The 23739-nt window shown below is 43.0% G+C and overlaps 3 protein-coding genes across 10 annotated transcripts in view; 1 reads left to right on the top strand and 2 right to left on the bottom strand.

Annotated features, from left to right (window-relative positions):
- DLG2 (discs large MAGUK scaffold protein 2) overlaps positions 1–8863 on the bottom strand; it is a 996215-nt gene extending 987352 nt beyond the window's left edge. For 4 of the 6 annotated variants that reach the window (XM_050332274.1, XM_050332275.1, XM_050332276.1 and 1 more), the window contains exons 1-2: positions 8722–8863; positions 6942–8005 (exon numbers count right to left, since the gene is read on the bottom strand). In XM_050332274.1, coding sequence (XP_050188231.1) covers positions 6942–6960 — 19 coding nt within the window. In that variant the 5' untranslated portion in view covers positions 6961–8005; positions 8722–8863. The remainder of the gene's footprint in view (positions 1–6941; positions 8006–8721) is intronic. The other 2 variants (XM_050332277.1, XM_050332282.1) reach the window with 1 other exon arrangement.
- An 11-nt stretch (positions 8864–8874) lies between these two features.
- Positions 8875–15724, top strand: TMEM126A (transmembrane protein 126A). The gene is given in 6 exon segments (XM_050332346.1): positions 8875–8955; positions 8957–9061; positions 10950–11074; positions 14039–14232; positions 14765–14879; positions 15476–15724. Coding segments are annotated over 6 exon segments (807 nt in total). The 5' UTR covers positions 8875–8889; the 3' UTR covers positions 15678–15724.
- Positions 14762–22862, bottom strand: CREBZF (CREB/ATF bZIP transcription factor). 3 transcript variants are annotated; one of them, XM_050332337.1, is made up of 3 exons: positions 21832–22862; positions 21182–21259; positions 14762–19833 (listed from the first exon to the last, which is right to left on the bottom strand). In XM_050332337.1, exon 1 carries the CDS (start codon positions 22816–22818, stop codon positions 21910–21912), a length of 909 nt encoding a protein of 302 aa, XP_050188294.1. In that variant the 5' UTR covers positions 22819–22862; the 3' UTR covers positions 14762–19833; positions 21182–21259; positions 21832–21909. The 3 variants fall into 3 exon arrangements, with proteins under 3 accessions (XP_050188294.1, XP_050188292.1, XP_050188293.1); XM_050332335.1 differs by having other exon boundaries at positions 21182–22862; XM_050332336.1 differs by having other exon boundaries at positions 14762–21259.
- Between the last annotated feature and the right edge of the window lie 877 nt (positions 22863–23739).

Below are 23739 nucleotides of genomic sequence, written 5' to 3'. Positions count from 1 at the left end.
GCATATAGAAGGGCTTTAGCCAATCATCTCACCAGGGTCATTCCTTTTTTCCAGGGAGCTCTTTTTTCCCAGCTATGTCAAAGGTAACGTGGGGACTGCTTGTTGGTGATCCTTTCTCAAATTTGGTGACCTATCTACACAGGTGACCTGTTTGTGTTTCAGACATTAGAACAAGCAGATTCTTGAGCCCTGAGATTCCTTCCAAAACTTCAGAAATCCTGCAGTAATAAGAAGCTTTACCTGAACTTCTTCTTTCTGCCTCTCAAGTGTCACGATGTTAAAATCTAGATGTGCAAATGCTACTGTTAAATCAACAATGTAAATATGAAGACAGAACAAAACATGAAGCCACAACCCCCAAAATTATGTAGCACCAAATTAAACTCTCTTATTTATACAGCTGAATAAATGTAAACTGACATGTTAATAGTGTAAAATTTTTAGAGCACCCTGCTTTGAAGAGCTTACAATCTAACTGTATGTAATACACAAAACTACTGGAACTTGATGCATAGTTGCAAGAGTAAAAACCAGGAGTTATACATGTAAGAAGGCAGCTGTGTACTTTTTTTTTTTTCCTTTAGAAGAACATTCAGTATGAAAATTAACACAAATTTGAAAACTGGAATGAGACGTAAAGCTAACAAAAAGATGTCTGGTCAGGAATTAATAATTCCAAACTCATACAAAAGAATATTGTATAACATGAAAGAAAACAACTGGAATTATAAAAATCCCCATCTAATTCAGTAACATGAATGTCTTTTTAGTGATGAAAAAAAAAAAAAAAAGAAATGGAATGAGATCAAATTATCTTTATTTATTACCAAAACAGGCATTATGGTCTTACATTTTCTCACATTCACGTCGGAATATTTACTTTCAGAACCTTTGTATTATACTATAGTCTCTGAGTCAATAACCAAAACATGTACCTTCACACAGCAATACAAAATTAATTCTACATTTAGGCATTAAGCAACTCAGTTTGTAGATCTGCAAAGCTTGGGTTGGGGTTCTTTGGGGTTTTTTTATTGTTGTCATTGTTAAAAGCCCAGCTGAGGAGGCACCCATCTGCAAGGCAGTGTAACTGTAGTGCTCAACACCTAGGACTGAATTGGAAGGTGACTGGAGTTATTCCACTAAGCACAACACATCAAGATATGCTACACAGACAGGGGAGAGAGCAGCATTCTAAGACAGAAAAGACTGGTTTCTGTGTGCAAAACCATAAATTGTCCAGATTCCCTCTTTCCAGGAAACTCTACATGATTCGATTCCTTGATAAATATGTTTTGAAGGAATCACTTCAGTCAGAAGTGAAAATCAACTTAAGGACAATTGCAGTAACGTATTCTGGCAAAGAGTTTACTGCCACCAAAAACTCTTCTGGACCACATCCAACAAAGAGCAAATGTTTTCTTCACAGATTTTGTATGTTGATTACTACTGACATCACCCATCAGGTCAAAGCAGCTTTGCTAACTCTTTCTGGGATGAATACAGCATGAGAAAACATGATCTTTCCTTTTATAAAGCTGTTGGTTTTCACTGTGTTAATCTACAGTAAATATAAGAAGATACCACAGTGAAACAGACCTTAAATACTTGTAAGAAGCAAAAACCTAGTATGACCTGACCAAAGCATATCTGAGTAAGGCAGATTTTACTCATTTTGCTGAAGCAGGGACTTTTTATTATCTTTTAGCACATCTGGCTACTAGTTACAAATTCAGCTTTTTCTTTATAGTTACCCTATGACATCTAACTTGGCCATCTGGAACAAATTCAGAAGGAAAGAAGAGAGCATGAGAAGGAAAAAGATTATGCTTATAATGCAAGACACCATTGCTTCTACTGAGTGCAATATGCACTTAACAGGAATGGAGGAGAGGATGCACAGCTGCCTCTTGTGTCTGTATCAACACTATGGTTGCTTCCAGCTTCAGTGACTAACAGTACAATAATTTATAACACTTTTTTTCCCACAAAAATAATGAATAGTGTTAATTTATAGCACTCATAGAACACGCGTCAGCTCTCATATTTATGTCAGATAAGGAAACGCTTTTTTCCACTAAAATTTATATGAGAAACTGAAACATTATCTAACTGAGGTGAGTTAATGTGGTTACTCTGTGTTTTATCTATGGAGAGAGAAAATGATAACTGTCAAGAAGACAATTCAGATCTTAGGTGTGTTAAAACACCCTTTGGAGGTGGACCTCTCTCTGCTGACCAAAGCAACCCTCTAGGACAAAAAGCTGGGCACCTGTATAGGTAAGGCAACTAAAATGGGGTAGATGTGCATTAAATACCTGAAATGTATCATAACAGCAGTAGAGCTGGAAAAAGAGTATAAATTTCACTGTTCCCAGTCCTTAGCTTTCCAGCCTGCGTGTAAAGAACAAAGACTTGTTCTGTACAATGCCTGTTCCTATAGTCCTTTCTTGTGCAAAATACTTCACTGTTTCCCACAGCAGAAACAATGGAAAAAGCTCACTGCCATAAAAGCAGTGACATCTTTAAATCAAAGCTTTGTGGTGAAGGTTGGCACAGTTCAGACAGCAATTTTTTTACACTTGTTTACCTCTCAGAAATCTGAAACTGTTCTTTCCACAGTCTGTAAAAACAACCTAAACTTCGCACTGCTCCCATTCAATTAACTGTAAAAACTGAGAGGCAGTTGAACAAAACTTTGGGTGGAAGATGTGGCCTTTCAGCCATGTACTTATTTGAGACTACTCCTTCAGCAACTGAAAGGACAAAAATCTTGTAATACCGATTACTTATTACAAGTGAAAGAGAAACAACATTTCCAATACATGTTGGATTTTGCTGCTGTAAGATGTGAGGAGCCTGAAACTACGTCCAGTGAGATTTTTGAGCATTAAAAGTTATGATCCTAAACTTAAATTTCTTTTTTACATAAAAAGAAGTTGCCAGTTTGAAAGAGAATTAATGCATTAAGAACTCCAGTGCATTAATGGGAGCTAGCTTTGTCTGGTCCTTTACGAACTTTGCTTTAAAAGCTCCTGCTGAGTTGCTTTTAGACCTCTTCCTTCCAACAGACCAGCCACATAAAGTCAGCATTACCACTACAAAACCTAGCATTTCATAAAGTGCATCTGTCAGATTCTTCTAAATGGTCCAGAAGTTGTCCACATGGGATCAGATTGATACTTTTTAATTATTGACATTGATGTGCTGAATAATGCATGGCCTGGAAGGCATTTTTTAATATAAAAGGAATGATGCAAAAAGTTATTCCATGACAAACAGAATCAGCACGTCTTCATAAACTGGCTACAATGTGGAGCAAGATGGTACTAATAGCAGCCCACAGGTTTCATCTGGCTAAAGATACAATCCCCCTCACTGTGAATGACAGAAAGCAGGACAAAGGCAATACAAACCCTACCACTGAAGTATCTCTTACTGCCTAGACACAGTTAGATGTGTAAAGACGATGACAGGGTTAGTCCAGAAGCACATGTGCAGCCAGACATCTAGAGGAGGGGGTTCCTGCCATATCCATATGAACTGCAAGCAGGGCTTCAAAACTGGAATCTGCTCTCCATCACAGAGGAGTATGGATTTAATTAGCTCTTTCCATCGCTGTGAAAGACATGAATGAATTACAGTAACATTTTATGCTCTTAACTATTCTGTTGATGAATCCAAAATATATGCAATTACAGATCTAAACATAGTCCCCTTACAGTTCACAGAAATCAACTCAGCTAAGCAACTCAGGAAGAGAGGAAGGGACAGAAGATACACAAAAACATGACTCTACTTAGGGACCTGACTTCCCTTCGGTATGGTAGTTCTATTTTAATTTGAAGCTAAGCTTTTCTCAAGAAGTTCCATAACTTTTTTAGGAATAGTTGTATTCATACGTATTCTAGTTTGTGAAAGCAAAGTAAAAATTAAGCAAAAATAATGCATTTATTGACTTATCAAATTTGTTCATCTCATATCATGTCTAAAAGGTACTGTCCAACAAATCATTTTGTAACTAAAGTGAGATGTCTGGTTTGATTTAAAACTTGAAATGTACTTAAAAGTGAAAGATGAGCAAAAGCCAATGAAAAGAGCCATTTGTTTAATCATGCAGCAATAGTGCATCAGTGTCCCGCCCCTTATCTGAAGGGAACACTTTCAATGCCACAGGATACTCCATTCTCCCTTTCCAGCCTCACTTTTTGCTGACACTGACAGCAAACATGTCAACTCTGTGAACATTGTTGGGAATGTGGAACCTTATTACCCTTCAGAATGAAGTGAGAAAACAAAATCCTTTCACTCTAGCACATCAGGCAATGGCAATCACTTACTGACATAAACATGATCACAACCAGAAGCAATCCTTTTTTCCACACCCATAAGAAATTAATGTTTCCTATAAGTTATATGATTTTTATTATTAAGCAAACTATTTTTTTTCCTGACTAAACAGGCCTGGACTTTTAAAAGAGAGATGGAAGACATCATATCAAGCAGCAAAGTAAAGTGTAAATTAGGTGCAAAGTTATGTGAAATTTGAAGATTGGTACTGGATGTGAGACCTTTCAAAGGTAAATTCCCAAAATGCATACACTGTTCTTTAGAAAGACCCAGAACCAATCAGTGCCAAAGAAAGCAGTGTTTGGTAACAACTTCCAGCAATAAATATCAGGATGTTTTAAAGCCTGTTTTCACAGGCTTCTCTGTCTCAATACTGATTTTAGAATATTTTGATCGAATCCAAAATAGCAACACATAAAGTGCTGAAATGGAGAGGGATAATCCTGTCCTTAATGCTGCTATTGAAATACATACTTCTGCACAGCCTAGAAAAGAGTATCCCACCGAGATTTCTACAGATGGCCTGGGTAGGAAAGAGAGTAGACACGATCTCCCCAATACATAAAACCAGAAAGGGAAAATAAATCACCGTCAGAAATATAAAATTAGTTAGACACAAAGTGCTGTCAAAAGCATAAAGCAAATAAATGGGGGGAGGGGGAGGAAATTCCCTCAATCTCCTTCATATTTATGGCAGTAACAGGGATTACTTGTAACAACAGCAGGGTTTTTTTAAAATGGTAGTGTGTTTCAAGTTGCCAGCATGCTTTTAATTATGTTTAGAAAGTTGAAATCTATTGCATGAACCAGACAAATTAAATCATTCAAAATCATAATGAAGTTGCTGATTCGTTAACATTTTTAAACCCGCAATTTACATGCTTAAACATATTTTTAACAATACCCTTTTAATACTCAAAGCCATTCACACTGGTAACTCCAGTACACCGACTGATGTTGCATTTATAGTATTTCAAGGAGGATATTTGGGTCTCTTGAGTTTATATTTTAACATAGTCAAAATACACACCCTCATAAGACAGAAGAAGAAATCCAAGCCTTGATGTACACTAAGACTGACCCAAACTGCCTGGAAACAAACAGGAAATCCACAGATTTTTAAGGTCAGGAGGGACCGCTGTGATTACCAATCTAACTTCTGCACAAAGATTTCACCCCAAAAACCCTGCAGCAAGTGTTCTGAAACTGAATTACAGCTCAACATCCATCACAGAAACATCCTTAATGTAAATCAACTAAATCAGGATTAGGACTTCAAATATGAAAACAGCCTCAATTTTCCTTTTGTGAAGAGGTAGAACACATGAGCCTCACCAGTACATCAGGGTGACACGTTGACAGCACAGCAGGATGAATTATTAAGGATGTTACTCCTCCATACACATTTCCACCTTTACTACACATAATTGTAAGCAATTATAATGAATGACAGGATGATCCGTTAAAATATTTCAGTTTTGAAAATTCATTTCTACACTGTCATGTGTTAAAATACAAACACGAAATACCATTTATTGTTTTTTCATGAAAATAATTCTAGCAATCTGCATGTTTTATCATTATTTACATAGTAAATGTCAATTCATTCATCAAAAAATGAAGGGTTACTCCTACAAGGAAGAGAACCCAAAGTCACATCAACTATATCCTCATTTCTGTTGTGTAATATTCACTTTCTGCTCCTTCCCCCACATTTCGTATCATCAGATCTAGGGATATATCAGAGCATGCATCTGGATAGATAAGCTGAATAAAAAAAGGTTCACATACCATTTATTCTATTAGCACATAAAGGAACTTTAAATCAGTGTCCTGTTTGCAAGCAAACAGATATAACCAAAGGTATACAAGTGTTTTCAGAGTAAGAATTTGCCTTCATATATTTCACAATTCTTGTCTGAACACTGGAAATCACATTTTCCAAGGCTGCTTCTATTCTTGCAGCCATCACAAACTTGAGGGGAGAAGGGGCAAAAACATAAGGCTGTTCGTCTTTCCTTAAATGCTGCCATACTACAGCCATAAAGACAGTAGTTTTATATTGTATTAAAGAATGGAAATCCAAGTTAATTAAAATCACATTTGAAAAAAACCACACGTTTAAATCACCTTCAAAACACAACTCCCACAACTTTTATTTAAAATTGGCTTTGAAACTTTGCTATTTACTTATGCTGCTACTGATACCTGATGTTTATCTGTCAAACATGTAATGAAAAGATAATAGACTAAACTATGGTTTTAAAATTTATTGGCATTTGTAAGAGAGCCTTCTCACAAAATTAAATGCCAAGTTTTTCTCTTGGTGTCTGTTCAATATCTCTGATGGCTGATCTTTAGGAAAAAAAAACTATTTGAGGCCAAATTTGACACAAGTCTTAAAACATGGCATAAAATTCCTTTTTAAAACTACTATTATAAGAGCACAGATTTTTCTCTCATTTTCAGGGCAAGAGACAAACGATTTCCATTCCCCATTCAAACATTTTTAATTTGAATTTGTAAGTACCAGAAATCAACAATCTAACACAATGAAGACGCAATATGAGATATGAAGCTTCATAGCCCACCTTTCTTCTTGACTGGCATTCTTCTTCCTACTTCTGAATCTGGTTGCAAGCACTTATTTACAGGTACTAACGAAGTACTACTGAAGAACTCTGCGAGGTCAAGAATTTGCTATCTACTGCAGAACACTTTTACAGTTCAGTTAGGAAATGCAGCTTCAGTCTTCATTTCTATGAATACTTGCTGTTCTCTTGTTTTGGACTTCTGATGCTTCCCACAAATAAGAAAAAAAAAAGGGGGGGGAAGAAGCTTTTTGATTCTTTTTTAAGAGATGTTTTCAATTTCTTTAAAATATATCTGAATCTATAAAAATACAAGAGCAAACGTTCCTCGGCAATATAAAACCTTATTATAACTCCTCTTCTGGCAGCAAAGTTTGAAAATTAAAAGATTTTATGCAATACAATTAAGGCACAGTCCATCTCTAGGCAGCTGATTCAATACTCCACCTGTACATGCTCAAAAACATATCATTTGCAGGACAAAAACGCCCAAATAATCCAAATAAGGAGGAAGACAAAAACAATCCAAAGTGTCTCTTTAACTTCTTGAATTAATTTTGCTAGTTATGTATTAGAGGACTACACAGCAGACTGAAAAGGTCCCTTTTTCCTCACCAGACAACAGCCTTCAAATATCACCCTCTTACCCAACAGAAGTCACTGGGCAGTCACTTTCATTTTTATTATCTGCAAGCCACCCAGCCTTACGGTCTTTAATGTCCCTCTGATCCTCCCATGTATTAAAAGAGGATTGAAAACGAGGAAAGCAATCCCTTGACCTGGAATTATTAAAGTGACAGTGCTGCTCACTGGGCACTTGGGCAAAGCAGATTGCTTATACTGGAGCCATTTACTTCATGCCATTCCTTCCCTTGCACAGCAGCAGCCAGCTCATGAAAGAGGAATAAGCAGAGTTAGAAGAAGAGCTTCACAAATGGTTCATTTTCAGAAACAATGAAGTATTAATGAAATAAAAAGCAAGCCATGAGATCAGTCCGGAGTTTCCCACTCAGAAGCGCAGCTGGTTGGCTTCAATACGAGCCTCTCTCTCTCTCCCCCTTTTTCTGGAAGAAAAAACAACAAAAACAAACAAACAAACAAAAACCACACAGAAACAAAAAGAGAAACAGAAACGGGATTGGTTTTCCTCATCTACTTCGTTAAAGAAATGTATGAAAAAGGCGAACAAGCTTTGAGCTCTTCGCTTCCCCGTGCGAATGAGGAGCTGCGATGCACATGCCGGGGCTTCGCTTTGCATCGTCTGTGGCCGATGGGGACCGTGTTTGCGAAGGGGGCGGCTCTGCTTTGCTCTTTCGTGTTCACAACCGGAGTCTGCCCGTCCCCGCACTCCCAGGCAGGGGCGCCGGGGCTCTCCCCCTTCTCAACCCACCCCTCCTTCCTTCCCACGGCTCTCCCGAACCCAAGGGGGACTGTGCTGCGTTCTGAGGCGGGACAGGGCACAGAGGGCTGGCTGGGTCGGGGGGGACTGGCATGGGGCGCAGGTGAGCTGGAGGAGCCGGGCTGGGTTTAAGGACGAGGACAATCCCCCCCGGGGCTGCCGAGGGACAGGCGGGACGCAGGAACTGCAGGATGAGGAGGGGACGGCGGTGGGGCGGAGCGAGACGCAGCCGGGGCGAGGGGCGCTCGGAAGGGCGGGACGGGCAGGGAGCACAAAGGAGCCGGTGGCGAGGGAAGAGGGCGGCGGGCGGGAAGGGCGCGGGGGCTGAGGGAGGCGGGCGGGGAGAGGGCGCGGGCTGAGGGGAGGGGGTCAGCGGGTTACCCCGAGGACTGGGCCTCCCCCCGCCGCAGGGAGGGGGAGCCCCCGCGTCCCGGCCGCCGGTGCAGGGTCCGCGTTCAGCCCCGCCGCCATCGAGGAGCCGCCGCCATTCGCCGCCCCGGCAACCAGCGCCGCGCCCCGCCCCCGGCCCGCGCCCAATCGGCCGCCGCCATGCTGGGCCAGCCGACAGCCGCCCAATCGGAGACGGCCTCTGAGGCTCCTGGGTCATGTGAGCGGGGCAAGATGGCGGCGCCCAAGAGGAGGGCGTGCGGTGGGCGGAGCCATGTTGTGGGCGGCGGGGCCGGGGCGGCGGGAGCGGCCCGGCGGGAACGGCTGTGCCCGGGCATCTCAAGGTCGGAGCCTGAGCCCGGCGGGAACGGCTGTGCCCGGGCATCTCAAGGTCGGAGCCTGAGACCGGCGGGGTGGCCGGGAGGGTGAGCGCGGTGCGGGCGCTGGTAAGGCTGGGGTTCGAAGGTTGGGGGTGAGGACTCTGTCCTGAGCCGGGGGCTTGGGGCCTCCAGCGGCGTGCGAAGATGAGGGAGAGATAGATGTGTGTGCAAAACGTGTGGGAGGGTCAGGGGGCGGTGGGTGGTTACAGCTTCGTGACGCTGTGTCTGTGCATTACCCAGGGCGCAGGTTTGGGACCCTCCTGAGACGGCCTGGAGTGATCCCGGTGAGATCCCGCCCGCCTGTCCTGCTTTCTCCGCTCCTGCATCCTGCCAAGCACCAACCGAAACAGGCGCAGTCCTACAGATAGGGCTTACGACTCAGCCTTCACGTTATAAGAGTTACTTAAGGTAAATATGGCTGGCAAAGTGAGTCTGGGAGAATTTCCTCGGAGGTTAAATGTCTAGAAAACAAGCGTTTGAATCACTAAACACCAGGTTTAATCGAGAGTTTTTGATGTGGGTTGATCTCAGCTGGTTGCCACGTAGCCACCAAGATGCTATGTTGCTCCCCCTCCTCAACGGGACAAGGAGAAGGTATGAATAAAAGCTCATGGATTCAGATAAGGACAGGGAGATCACTCACCAATTACCATTATGGTCAAAATAAACTAAACATTGAGAAAATTTAATATATTGTCAATCAGAGTAGGGTAATGAGAAATAAAGCCAGATCTTTAAAACACCTTCCCTCCACCCTTCCATTCACTCCCGATTTTCTCTATCTCCTCCCTCTGAGCAATGTAGGGAGGTGGGGAATGGGGGTTGCTGTAGTCAGTTCATCACATGTTGTCTCTACCACTCCTTGCTCTTTGCAGTCTTTCCCCTCTCCAGTGTGGAGTCTCTCCCAGAGGAGACAGTTCTCCACAAACTTCTCCAACCTGAGTCCTTTCCACAGGCTGCAGTTCTCCATGAAATGCTCCATTGTGCGACCCTTCCACAGGGTGCAGTCCTTCAGGAACAGCCTGCTCCAGCGTGGGTCCCCCACAGGCTCACATGTCCTGCCAGGAAACCTGTTCCAGAGTGGGCTCCTTTCTCCATGAGAGCCACAGGTCCTGCCAGGAGCCTGCTCCAGTGTGGCCTACCCACAGAGTCACAGCCTCCTTCAGGCTCTGGCATGGGATCCTCCAGGGGCTGCAGGAGCACAGTTTCCTCACCTTTGTCTGCACCATGGGCTGCAGGGGACTCTGCTCCAGCACCTGGAACAGTTCTACCTCTCCTGCTCCACTGACCTTGAGTGCCTGCAGGACTGCTTCTCTCACCTTTTCTCTTCCAGCTGCTCATGTGCAGTAGTTTTTGCCCTTTCTTAGCTATGTTATCCCACAAACACTGCCACTTGCTGAGGTTAGGTTTAGACTTGGCCAGTGGCAGGTCCATCTTGGAGCTGACTGGAACAGCTGATAGGGGGAAGCTTCTGACATCTCAGAAGCCACCCCCGCAGCCCCCCGGCTACCAAAACCTTGCCACACAAACCCAATACAACTGACATGGTATATAAGTCTCTGGCTAAGAGTACCAATAAAAAAAGTCCTTATGTGTGGAATATAAAAGCAGAGTAGGTATCTTTATCATTTCTTTAAATCTTTACAAATTACGGATTTATTTGGGGTTTTTTTTCCTTACAGGTCTGTTTGACAGTTAAGTCAATTTAAACCTGGAGTACTGCCATGCAAAATAGGACATACATTTGTGATTCATGGTGGCAGAGAGTCTAAATGTTTATTTGATTCATACTGGGGCTGTGTAACTTTGGTTGCATTTGTTTATTTTTTCTTTATGATCCAGGACTTCAAGATGACAGGAAGAGAGTTTCTTGAACTAGATTCTCCACAGCAAAGTCTAATTTCGGAAAGACTCAAGCGGATGGAAATCATACAAAAGATGTTAAATGAGCTTCCTAAAGCAGATCAGTAAGTGCTGGTAAAATAAATGAAGATAAGTGCATCAAACATTTCAAGTCTTTTGGAGGCTTTTCTTCTTCCTTACTCTCATATTACAAATTTTCTTTGCAGTTACAAAAATACTTAATTGTATTTTTTCAACTAATACTTGTTAGTGCCCAGAAGAGAGAACTTGTTTTATGTTCTTCCAATGTGGTTAGCTCTGTGTTAGCTCTGGTCCTGTCCAGTTGGTTTCTGGTATGTGTTCCCAGGTGCTTAGGGTTTTGAGATGACTGATCAGCCCTAACTGGCTCTGAGCATTCACACAGTCCTGTGCTAATGCTAATACATTTTCTAGGAAATTGAAATGTGATTCTGCTGGAGTCATCTTGTGTCCAGCAGGGCTGGCCTGGGGCCAGAACTTAGTGAGTGTCAACCTGCTGGTTTCTGTATTTCATTCTGCACTGCTTCCCGTTTCAGGAAGGTGAGACTGAGGTATCCAGGTGGTGGTGAAGGAGTCAGCTGGAGTCCTGCAGGCTCACCAGCAGGGTTCTGTGCAGCACAAAGCCAGCTAAATTATTTCTGGGCCTCACAAATGACCTTTTTGTTTTGTGATACTGCATTTTACTGCAAAACATTACAGGACCTGAGCTGGTTCTGTAGGAGCCATTTGCATGCGTGTATCCGCTTGGATAAATTCTCTGTAAATAAGAGTAATTCAAAGCTTATTTTATTTATATTTTTTTAATAGGACTGAACTGCTGGCTAAACAAAGTGCCGGTAGTAACACAGGGCCTCCCCACAGAGGTGAGAAAGAAAAGGGTGCAACTGCATGGGATCTGCTGCCCTCACATACAACTTGCAACACTCCCTCTTGCCCAGGAGAGCAGGGGAGGCAGATACCTCAGTGGTGATGTGGTAACCTCTGGATAGAAACTGTGGTACTTAAGGACTTCTGGGCCTTGGAAAGAAGTAGCTGCCAGTCCTGGCAGGACTTTAGGCTTGTATATCCAGAGGGGAGGTCACTAATGGGTGGGAGGGAAGAGCAAACGTGCCACAGTCAGACTGAGAGAGTTCCTGTTCACCAAAGCACTTGTTTTTAACACTAGGGAGCTTGTATTTAAAGCAAACAAACAAAACCCCAATGCTTCCATCCTCTGTTTCTTTCCTTCTGTGCATTTTAGCAGTTCTGTACTTCACTAAGCCTAAGCAGTTTCTGCTGGTCCTGAGTACATTAATTTGGTCTGGTTTGGATACTTAAATACGCTGCTAAAATTTTAATCTCTGTCCTTCACATTTATGGATGTGCCCACCTGCATTTCACTGCCTGTGATTGTGTAAACATCCCAAGAGAATGAAATGGCTGGTTTGCAGCAAGGACTCTGTGGACATTCTGAGAATGATGTCCAGTATTGAGAAAATGGAGATTTGAAATGCAAATTTCTTTTTAAAACAAAGCACAAAAAAAAGAATAGCTCCTAAATAAGGGCAAGAGAAGAGATCTGACCAGTAAAGTTCTTTTGCTTGCTCTCTGTATAGCATCAGAATTGAAATGTTAGTAGCTTATTTTTGTCTTTGAAAATCTGGTATATACTGAGAAATAAGGTATTTTCCTATTCAAAATGAGAAATTATTGGTGTCTTTGATGTCAGATGTTTTTAATGTTTTAAGTTTTGCACATCTCTGAAGTATTTCCTGTATGATTTTTTCAGTGCTTAATGTTACTCTAAGCATTAAAATGTAGAAGAATTTTAAGTAGACTGATTTTTTCTAAAATTACGTATTTTAATTGCTAAGTGGCGTAAAGATTGTCACTTCTTATAACTACAAGTAAATATGACATTTGGCCTAGCATAATTTTTGTGATCAGTTAAGATTTTACTTTCTTTGGAGCTTTAGCGATAAATACAATTTTAAGAATAAACACTTTCAACATAATAATATTGGTACAGCCTCAGAATCAGAGTGCCTTCCAGCTAATTGCTTCATCTGGCAATAGTTGCCATTTAGATTTGTGGAAACCTAAGGCAAAGGGCTGTTTCCGCTAACCAGATTGTGCCAGGTATAATGCTAAAGATAATGCACAACTTCCTTCTGTCAGTCAAATGAAGTTACATAAATTTGCTCATCAGGCCTGTAAAATTGGCACGCTTGCCTGTTCCCTCTCTTGTGTTACCTGCTGGGATGTGATGTACTCAAACGGGAACTGTTTGTTAAGATATTAAATGCTGCTGACTCTCTCTGACCGCTTTGTTCTATTCTGCCTTCACCCTGTTACAGATTGCAACACGAGTAGTTGCTCTAAACCATATGTTAAAAATATCGTAGATAACAGAATCCAGTCCCTCTGTTATCAAGGGAGAAATAGAAGCTCCAGTTCTGTAAACCAGTACATTGGACTTCTGTAGCCTTTAACTAGCAAGGTAGGACCTTAAATCCATATGTTTCTTACACACAAGGAAAGCTTACAGCCCTTCAGCATACAGGTTCACTACTAATGATCGCCAGCAGCTGCTGAGATTATTATTGCAAAGTCTTAGTTGTCCCATCTGATCTGTTCTGTAAGCTCTTATGTTAAAACTAAACCTGTACTTTTCAGTATGCAGGCTAAAAACATGACTGATTATAGGAGCTACCTGTGATTCTATATACATATTTCTTAATTTCTTTTCAGAAAACATTCTCCTTAGAAACACGTTGATTAGGAGAGCAAATTTAATGAAGCTTCCATTAGCTGTAATAAACTGAAAAAAAAAATTGTAGAAAAGGCCTCTCAGCCTTTCTGTCATTCCACTCCTAAAGTGTGTGTAAACTCGGGCATGTAACAAAGGATGCTGTACTGGTTGCTTCTGAAAGTAGTTCCTCTCTATTCTGCACTTGTGAGTGATTTACCTCTCTTACCCCTTGTTTTAGGATATTCAGAAAAGAATTGTTAACACTGAGTAAACTGTTTTACGGTTCTGAATTGCTAAATTGACTTTCCTCCTTTCACAGGAACCTTTGTAATCATGGATCATACTTCCTGGCAGCAAATTCAAGCTTATGTGGCTTAGCAGCAAATAATTTCTTCAGGAACATCCTAAATATCAGAGGGGCTTCCTTGGTGTCCGGCGTGCCAATGGCTGTTATTCCATTTCTTTCAACAGCAGCAGTTTATGAAGTTTTTGTGCGTGGCCCTTTATTTTCAGGTAAAAACCTTTTTATTCCCTGTTTTTGAAAGCACTTTGCTTTCCGTCCATAACATCACACTAGAGGAGCTTTTCTTCCCTGCAGAGCAGTGCTCTTGAAATGTTGTGGTCTTGGAAAACCTCAGTTTGTAAAGCAGGGTTTGAAAAACAATGCATTGGACAGCAGTGAGTTCTTGAGGTGGAGTGGGAAAGGAGATACATGTTTATGTAGATTTATAATAATTCTGCTACACAACTTGTTTTTAGATTTTTCACTCAAAGTCATGTAAAAGCAACTGCAACAAAGCAGTTCACTTTCCCCCGTCTGTACAATTTTATTTGAAGGTCAGCTTTGGAGTGATAAATTCTTCGTGGGTTGGAATGGGAGTGATTATTTTTTGCAGAAGGAAGTGTCCTCCTTTCATAATTTCTTGCGTGCCTGTACAAGGGAAAATTTCTGTCAAGGGCCTCTTTCCACATTCTTGCACACAGCTTACAAATCGATGTGGTGGAGCATGTGTGGATATTGACTGAAATATTGTTTGCCATGCAGGTCAGCTGAACTGTGAGGTCTGTGCCGTGGTCAGAGGAGGATTAGTAGGGGCTGTTGTGGGTGCTCTCTATCCTGTTTTCCTGGCTCTCCCCCTGAACGGAAGCCTTGCAGCCAGGTATGTCTTATTAACCTGCAATGAATCAAGTGTATTTATTGGTTAAATCTTCAGCTCTCAGAGTAAATTCTGTGGAATTTTAGTCTGTGCACACCTGTCTTGTAGGCATGTAATACATGGGGAGGGGGTTTATATTAAGGTCATCTAATTACAAGGTGAAGTTTGTAAGAGCTACACCAAGGCTTTAAAATGAAACAAGATCTGCAAACCGATTCACTGGGAAGCACTTGTATTTAACTGGAACCCTACGAGCCACCCAGGATGTGCCTGGGTGTGGGCAGTGGTGGCTACCATCTTGCCAAGCTGTGAAGATGGCTGGAGAGCTGAGAGACCTCAGTGACCCTGGGCAGTGCCTAGCAGCCAAACTCCCTGGCAGGTGTCGTTCTGTGTAATTCAGAGCACAGCAAGGCTTGGCAAGACTCAGTACTGGGTCAGGATCTTTTACAGCATTTATCCAGAGAGCTCAGTACCACCAGGTGAGTATTACTTAGGAGAGGAAGGAGAAAATGACTATCTACCTAAATATTTATAATGTTAAATCTTGACATTTGCATGGGAAAAAGAAGTAAGTTTCTATCACTCTTTATGTTGTTCAGGTACATGTCATCTCCCTTGCCAGGGAAAGAAAACGCAGTCCGCTACTGGCTCACAGTCGCTCAGCCTGTCTTTAGAAAGATGAGTCTGGGTGTACTGGTACAGGCTCTAACTGGATTATATCTTGCCACTAAACACCACGGAATATATGTCAAAATACTACAGCAGATGCACCTTAGCAGGGACCCTGAAGAGCTACAGTAACTGTTCAATTGCCTTGAATAAGTAACCATAATAAACAAGGAAAGGAAGTTGTTGCTTTCTGTCTTTTTTTAATAGAAAAACAAAGACTCTGCACTGATACTTTTCAAGTTTTGAACTTCAATGCAGGTTAAGTTTTTTGTTATGCCCAGCATAGAGTATACACCTGAATAACAGTATTATAGACAGGTGTGTTTGTTTGGAAATGGGGGCAAAAAACTATTTATACTGCCTGCTTAGTGTTTGGCTCTAAGGTGATGCTACATCTTTTAGAAGTTCTTAAAATAAGTATTCTTGGAAAAGGAGGCTTTTTCTCCGTAACGCAAACCAGAGTTTGGTGGGTTTTTTTAAAAAGGGGGGGTCAAGGCAGGGGTTTTCTAGATACTCCTCAAAATCTGAGTACTATTCTCCCTTTTCTCCATTCTGCTAGCACAAAATTTCTGTCACAAGGTTGACAGTCCTTTAGGCTGTTAAGAGGGTCACGCTGTACACTGAAGAGAACACTACCACAGAGCAATCAGAGTGATACTCGTGTCAGGCTTCTCAGCATGTATATCAAGCAACCAAAAAACAGTCTAGTCAGAGCACACTTTGTCCTTGTTTTGCCTTGAAATTACTCTTTTCCTGAAGGATGGAAGTGTGTCAAGAGGCCTCCGAGGGCTGGTGCTATTACTGTGATATCTCAGTTACTTCTAGTTCTAAGATCAGTGGTCTAAAGTAATGCATTTACAAGTCAGGCATGTCTTCACATTGGTGACTGTTGGTGTCTGTTCTAGAGCAATATAAAGTGCTAGGAGGAATTTCTTCACAGAAGGGGTTGTTAAGCATTGGAATGGAATAAGCATTCCCAGGGAGGAAGTGGGAGGTACCATCTCTGGAGGTGTTCAAGAAACGACTGTTCGTGGCCCTTAGTGCCATGGTCTAATTGAAAAGTCTGGTGACTGGTCAGAAGTTGGACTCCCATCTTTTCCAACCTAGATAATTCTGTAATTGAAAAAGCTGTACAGTTACTGGCCAATTCATGTACACTTCAGTAAAATTCTAGTATCCCCTGAGATGCGTGTGGAAATATTTATTAATTAGAATGAAGAATTCAACACTGAGACTAATTGAATTGGGTTAAAATTTATGCTGTAACACTGATGAAAAATGTATTAAGGAGTTTCATCGTGTTTATCTACATTTTCCTTAAAAATCTGTCATTACAGCAGGAAAATCACACACTTTATTTCTCTATAACCAGGAGTAGCAGCCTGATTTGTACAGGGAAGCAGTAAATACAGACTACCTGTTGTTACACAGAGATAGTTCAGTTTCTCTTGATTGTAAGTATTGCTGTGTCGTGTGGGGTTCCATACTGGTCTGCATCGAAACAGAGAGCTTGGCCTTACCTTAACCACCCTGACTTCGGGGATTCTCACGGAGCAATTATTTTACATGACAGTGCATTGTCATATCTCCAGAAGCCATCAGACTAACCAACAGAACCACTTACCTGCGATAATAAAAACATAAAATTAAGGTGTTATTTTGCAGTAGTTATCTTTAAGAATGGCTATGACAGGCTCAGCGATTATTGCATCCGTTTCTGATGCTGGATATCAACTTTGCAATCTATTCCACAGCCCCCTGCAAATGATACGCCCATCTTTCTGATACATACCCCAGTCCCGCTCTTGGCATCCTCCTGCTAATGAGCACAGAATCATTTCTCCACAGGGATTATTTCCCCACATCTACATATCCCACTTCAATTAGGCGTAAAATCTGTAGAATCGGCAGCTGGCAATATGGAATTTTGGTGCAGGGTGTTCTTTAAACAGAGTCCATTTGAACAGCTCCCATACTTAACATATCTTTCAGACATTTTACAGTCTAGCAGTAAATACAGCCCTATAACCAGAATATTGCTGATTCCAGCAGAAAACCTCTTTAAAAGCTCTAGAAAACATGGGATTTTAAAAATCAGTACATGTACAAAAGGCCTGTTTCACACGGAAAACTGATTACAGTTTTGACAAATGGCATGAGAAATCTGATAGTCTGGAAGTACGAAGAGATGCCAATTGTTGGAACTGAGTTTCCTACATTTCCTCTGGTACCATCTCTCCAGGCATCTACAGATTGCAGAAGCACCGATTTGTTTTTTTCCTCCCAGATGCTGCAAAGCTCTTCAGAGGAAAGAGAGAGAAGTTAATTTAGAACAGTACTAAGAGTCACAGCACCCGAATCAAACTGTAAAGGACTAAAGGAGAACTGAGCATTAAATTGTTTCCCTATTTAAATGCTTCTTTGATTGACTCTGGGGTGGAGAAATACTGAAAAATGTAGGTAGCACAGCTATGCAGCTGAACACTGGCATCACTTGGTTCTGTGGTATGCACATATTCCAGTGCTGAACAGGGTACTTTCCACAACTACAGGCCAAAAAGGCAGAGCATGCCAGTATGCTTTTGAATTTTTACACTATTTTTTGTCAGATGTTCCTTTTCATCAAGCTGCAGACCACTTTCACTAAAACGCCTGCACATGGAAAGCACTATTTTAAAACTGTCCTACAAATAAAGCATTTAAGATGAACAGAAATCAAAAAGTACAGTGCATGGCTCACTCTGGAGCTCTGAAAATGTTCTGTCCTTTCAGCACCGTCAAACTTTTTGGCTTTAAACACTCACTCCAGTGTTTAGTGTGGAAATACCAATCTGATGAGATTGTGATTCAACAGCATATTATTAACCAGTCATCAAACTTCAGAGCCTAAAAAAAGGACAGAAAGCAGGAAGATGCCAACAGACCACGAAAGGGTTTATGTAACCATTTTCCTCCTCCATGGTATATAGATCAAACATACCCATATTTAAAAAAAATCAAGAAAGAAAAACAACTATAGAACACAAGATGTGCTGATTCTCAGAAGTACAACTCTATCTGCAGTTCAAGGAATAACATCTTTGTCCTTAGCACAAAATTATCTTTAAATACAGATGAGCCAGAACATTTCTGCTGCATACCCTGATCCATTTTATCTTGTTTTCAGTGGATGACCCACAAAGAGAGCAGAAACAGCATTTTCCTTTGTTTTCCCACTTTGTTTACTGAACCAAGACATTAATGAGAAGATGCAAAAACATTTGAGCCCATAAACTGAAAGATCAACAAGTCTGATTTTATTATGATATTATATTCTTATCTGGATGGCACATAATTACAAGGAAACATTTACAATATATTTTCAAGTATTGTGTCATTTCAAGGCTTTCACTTCAAAAAGCTACATTAATAATACACCATACAGATAGTACAGTCAAGAGTTTCAAATAGCTTCCTCCCCACTATTTGGTTTAAATATGATTCAGTAGGCACTAGAAATGCCTGCAGCCACTGACTTTCTTGGGACTTAACCTTGTTCTTGTACCACAATACATCATTTTGCATGTCAGAAAATCAGCTGCTCTCAGACACAGCTCACAGGTCATGTCACGACAGAGCGACGTGCAGGTTCACACAGAGACCAGAAGAACTGAGTCCCTGACCCTGCCATTTAGCAGTGATGCGACAAGAAAGAATGCATATTTAACTTAAAAAACACTTCTACACTGAAGTAACCGTGAAAATGCCACTGTAACATCCCACACTACATTAATGTTTTTCTTTTTGTCAATAAACTGCAAAATAAAGCATGTTCCATGAAGTCTGAGCTAGGCAGGTTGAGCCTAGGTTGAATCTACATTATTTCCATTTTGCATATCAGTCAGTGCAAGTCCTGGTGGTTAACTCTGACTCCTGTGGCACGAGTATAACCCATCAGTTACAGCAGCTACCCAATTTAAGACTGAAACTTTGAACAGCCCTGCTGATCCACCACAGAGGTGTAAGGTAACACATATCCCGCTAAGTCTCTTTTGTGCTGGCAATATACCCTGAACAGATGGAATTCTGCATACAGTAGAGTAAAACCTGGTTGATAGGATATTATCTTTTTAAAAAAATCTTGAATGACAGTAAATGATCCCAGCATTCAACTTTTTTCTTTTTAACCAAAGACAGCAAAAGCCCTGTTACCTCTTTATTCTCATTTCTTATACTACCTTTTAAAATAAAGCAGGAAATGTGGCCAGCAGCTGGTCCCGTCTCTTCTGCCCCAACACAGCTGAATCCACTTTAGCATAAAGAAAAACAAGGATGCTAAATACACATATACTTTATCACAGAGTGATGTTTCACAAAGAAAATCAAACTCCTTTTATACTGATGAACACGTGATAGGGTCTAGCACCAATGAAGCAAGTGACTGGGAGAGAACACTTTCACCTACTTAGCCTTAAACACAAAATTTAAGGCTTTAAGAAGCAGTATTTCAGAAACACTAAATAGATTTTTTTCTTAAGAAGTTGATAAATGAAACTGATTTGGAAAGTATTCTTTGTGAAACCTCACTTTACATATTATCATTTCCACAATCCTTCTTCCCCCAACTGACATACATTTAAACAACCTAAACATTATAATACAACTGAAAAAAGAACCCACTCATCTTTTGTGATAGGGAGAAACACTGACTAGTACAAGAAAACACACACTATTTGTTCTTCAAACTATTCTTCCTCCTATCTCAGTTAACTGTGGAGCATTTTTCAAATCATTAGCCTCTAGAAACATATTTGCTCATCTCCAAAGTGTGCTTAATTGTATGAAGTTACAGATTTCTGGATACTGTAGGAGGCTAAATTAAGAATTCTACAGTAAAATTAAGCACATGCATATACACGCAATATTTTTTAGACTTTAAAGCTACTCTGAAGTAACGTAGGAATTTCAGTGTGCATAGGCACAGAGATTTATTTATGGGAAGATAAAGTAACTAGTTACTTTGATGCACTGCATTCTTCAAACCCAATTCTCATTAGAGGTCCATGCAAAAGACTGACTCCTCTACATGAGGATTCTACTGTACAGATTTAACCAGTGTTCAGGTTCTGTTTAATCAGACATAACCCTGCATCATGAATTGGAGCAAGACAGAGAAGGACTTTTAAAAGGTACCGTGCATCCCTAACACTGGACAGTATTTTAAACTAACAGGTCACAAAATTATTTTTTTTAATTCAGTGAAAAAGCAATTTACTTACACTTTTGGGACAGTCCCCTGTGATTAAAGCTATAAATGCACATCCTCTTTATTAGCATGTTTTCCCTTTTCAGCTCATCAGATACTTTGTTTAATAGAAAATTTCTATTTCAAATGGCATGAGCGTTTTTAATTCAACATGTAGCTGTGTGTTGGCTATGTAGCGAATGTATCAGTTTCAAAAAGGAAAAGGGGAAAACAGCTAATGAGAATGATGTGATTGTAGCCTTCATTATTAGTTACCATCCAGAGCTAGAAACATTTCGGCAGAGTAGGCCAAGGACCAGAGAAATTATTTCCTCAACCAGTCCTTACAAGAGACTGGGATAAGCAAAGCAAGCTGTCTGATACCGCATTATGGGAATATATTGATCCTTACCAGGTTGCGAGGTGGAAAACGACTGTTCTTTAACCCCTACACAACGGAGCCTGGCAGGGCAAGCACCTAAAAGAGAAACTGTCAGAGAGGTTTTAATAGTAATGTATAACTGAGATGCAGTACAATTTTATATGCATGCTTTCTTTTGCCGATCATTACTATTTTCTTAAGTCTGTCCAGTGACGATGGAGTTTTTGGTTTGGTTTTTCTAAGCAAGCATTTTCGGCTCCTCAGGAAAGCAGGCTAGACATTATCTGACTCAAGACCGGGTAGTCAGCGTTATCTTTACTGCGAAGCGGAGCCGAGCACACCTTCATGCATCGGGTCGGCATGATCTTTTCACCCAAGTGCTGCGACCGGGCTCTGGCGGCACCTCCGCGTGTGCACCACGCGTGTCAGTCTGCACGACCACGGTCGCACTGCTGCACGCAGCTCTGCGCGACTCCTAACGCCAAACAGGCTCACACCACTACCGTCCACACGCCAGATTCACAGCACCTTGAACCAAGGCCACCGTCTGGCTCCCAACGTGCCGTTCGAGAGGATTTTTTTTTTTCTGTTACCCCGGCCACTTAAGTGCCAGGTCCCCCTTCTCTGCATCTCCCCCAATACCACCCCATCACCACTGTATTGATCCTTTTCCTCCGCACCATCGCCTGTTTCCTCCGCCGCGACGCGAGGCCCTTAGGGGTGAGAACCCCACGAGTACTTGCAGCAGGTACTTGACCCTACATTTTGAAGGAGGCCGCTGCCCGCCGAGCACAGATGGAGCAGAACTCCACCGACACCTGATCCCGGTCCACGTGCAGGCAAATCCCGCCGGGGGCCGCCCACTCCTCCTCCGCCTCAGTCCCCACGGCCGCCTCCTCCAGGCCGCGGGGCCGGGAGCTGGGCAGGGCGTAGTCGTGGTCGCTGCTCTCGCCGGCGGGCTGGAGGTGCTGGTGCTGGCGGCGGGGGCTGCCCGTGTCCCTGAAGAGGCTGGTGCTGAGCTGCAGCCCGCCGGCGCGGGTCCCGGCCAGGCGGCTCAGCAGCTGCCCCAGCGCGCTCTGGTTCGCCAGCACGGCCCGCAGGTAGCTGCTCTCCCGCTCCAGCTCTCGCAGGCGGCGGCTCAGGCCGCGGTTGCGGTCCCGCAGCTGCCGGTTCTCGGCAGCCAGGCCCTGCAGGCGGCTCTCCAGCCCCAGCACGTACTGCTTCTTCTTCAGCCGGTTCAGCCGCGCCGCCGCCGCCGCCTTCAGCCGGCTGCCGGCCCCGCCGCTCCGCCGCCCGGACACGGCCGGACGCGGGCCCTGGCCCGGCGGGGGCAGCGGCTCCGGCTCCTCACAGAAGCAGCCGCTCAGCTCCGCCTCCAGGTCCCAGTCCGGCCGGGCCGCCTCCAGCAGGTCTCCCAGCTCCAGTCCCGGGAACCAGTCCTCTTGCTCCCACACCTCCAGCGGGCCGCTGGGCGCCTCGGCCTCCTTCTCCTGCCGCCGCGGCTCCGAGGCGCCCGGGGGCTTGGGCCGCGCGGGGCCCGGGTCGCTCTCCCCGCCGACATCCCGCCCTCTCGGGGCCTGCCCCGCGCCGGGCAGCGGCCACGCGGCGCCCGACGGGCCGGTCCCGCCGGCCGAGGCCGCCAGCAGCTGCGTGAGGCTGTGGCGCATGGCGGGGGCCCGGCGGGACGGGACGGGAAGGGACGATGCCCGAGGGCAGGAAGCGGCGCGAGGCTGCGGCCCGGCGCTCCCGGCGCGCGGCCTGCCGGGAAGCGGCGCGAGGGGCGGGAGGGGGCGCCGCGCGACTGCGCCCGCGCGCGGGAAAACGGCGGCCGGGAAGGTGGAATGGCGAGGGGGGGAGGAATAGTGTGGGAGTGGGGAAGGAGGGCATCTCAGACTGGGGAAAATGCAAACATTTTCCTAAGAAAGGATGGTCTCGGGCGATGGTCTTTGTACACTTTCAAGCCTAATCAACGAGAAGGGAGATTTAATCCGTGAAACAGGCAGCTAGGAAGCCGTCTCTGACTGATGCCCAGGTGTTGGAAAGACAAATTACTTGTCGGTAGATTGCCTCGTTAGGGTTTAGGGCTTGACATGCTTCAAGGATCTCAGATCTAGGCAGAGGTTAACAGAGCCTGGGGAGAAGGATGTACCACTGCTAGTGGACACAAAGAACGCAGAATTTGCAGGCCACAAGGACATCTGGCAGAACTCCCGAGATAAGAAAGAAACTAATAAACCCAACTCAGCAACTGTGCTGAAATCAGCTCTACTTGGGTAAAAGGAGTACCAGAAGATCACCTTCCAGAAGGAGGTGATCACGACCACTGACTCACAGCACACCTACCCAGAAGAAGGACTGAGCATATGGACTAAATGGCATAAGAAACCAGAAAATCATTAAGCAATGAAGATAGAATACTAATTAATAAGAGACCTGTGTAACTTGTAGTCAATGAACACTAATGCCTTTCTTTGCTAAAATGTATAAATACTTTAAAGTTTTGACAGTTGTTGTGCTTGATTTGTGGAACACCACCAAGCACCCAGGGTTCTGCAATTCTGAAATAAATAACATCTCTCTCGAGTAAT

This window comes from Myiozetetes cayanensis, unplaced genomic scaffold (genome assembly GCF_022539395.1).
Source record: "Myiozetetes cayanensis isolate MyiCay16 unplaced genomic scaffold, myiCay2020 scf5-8, whole genome shotgun sequence".
NCBI lineage: Eukaryota > Metazoa > Chordata > Aves > Passeriformes > Tyrannidae > Myiozetetes > Myiozetetes cayanensis.
Note: the sequence above shows the minus strand (reverse complement) of the source record. Positions and strands in the feature narration are given on the sequence as shown.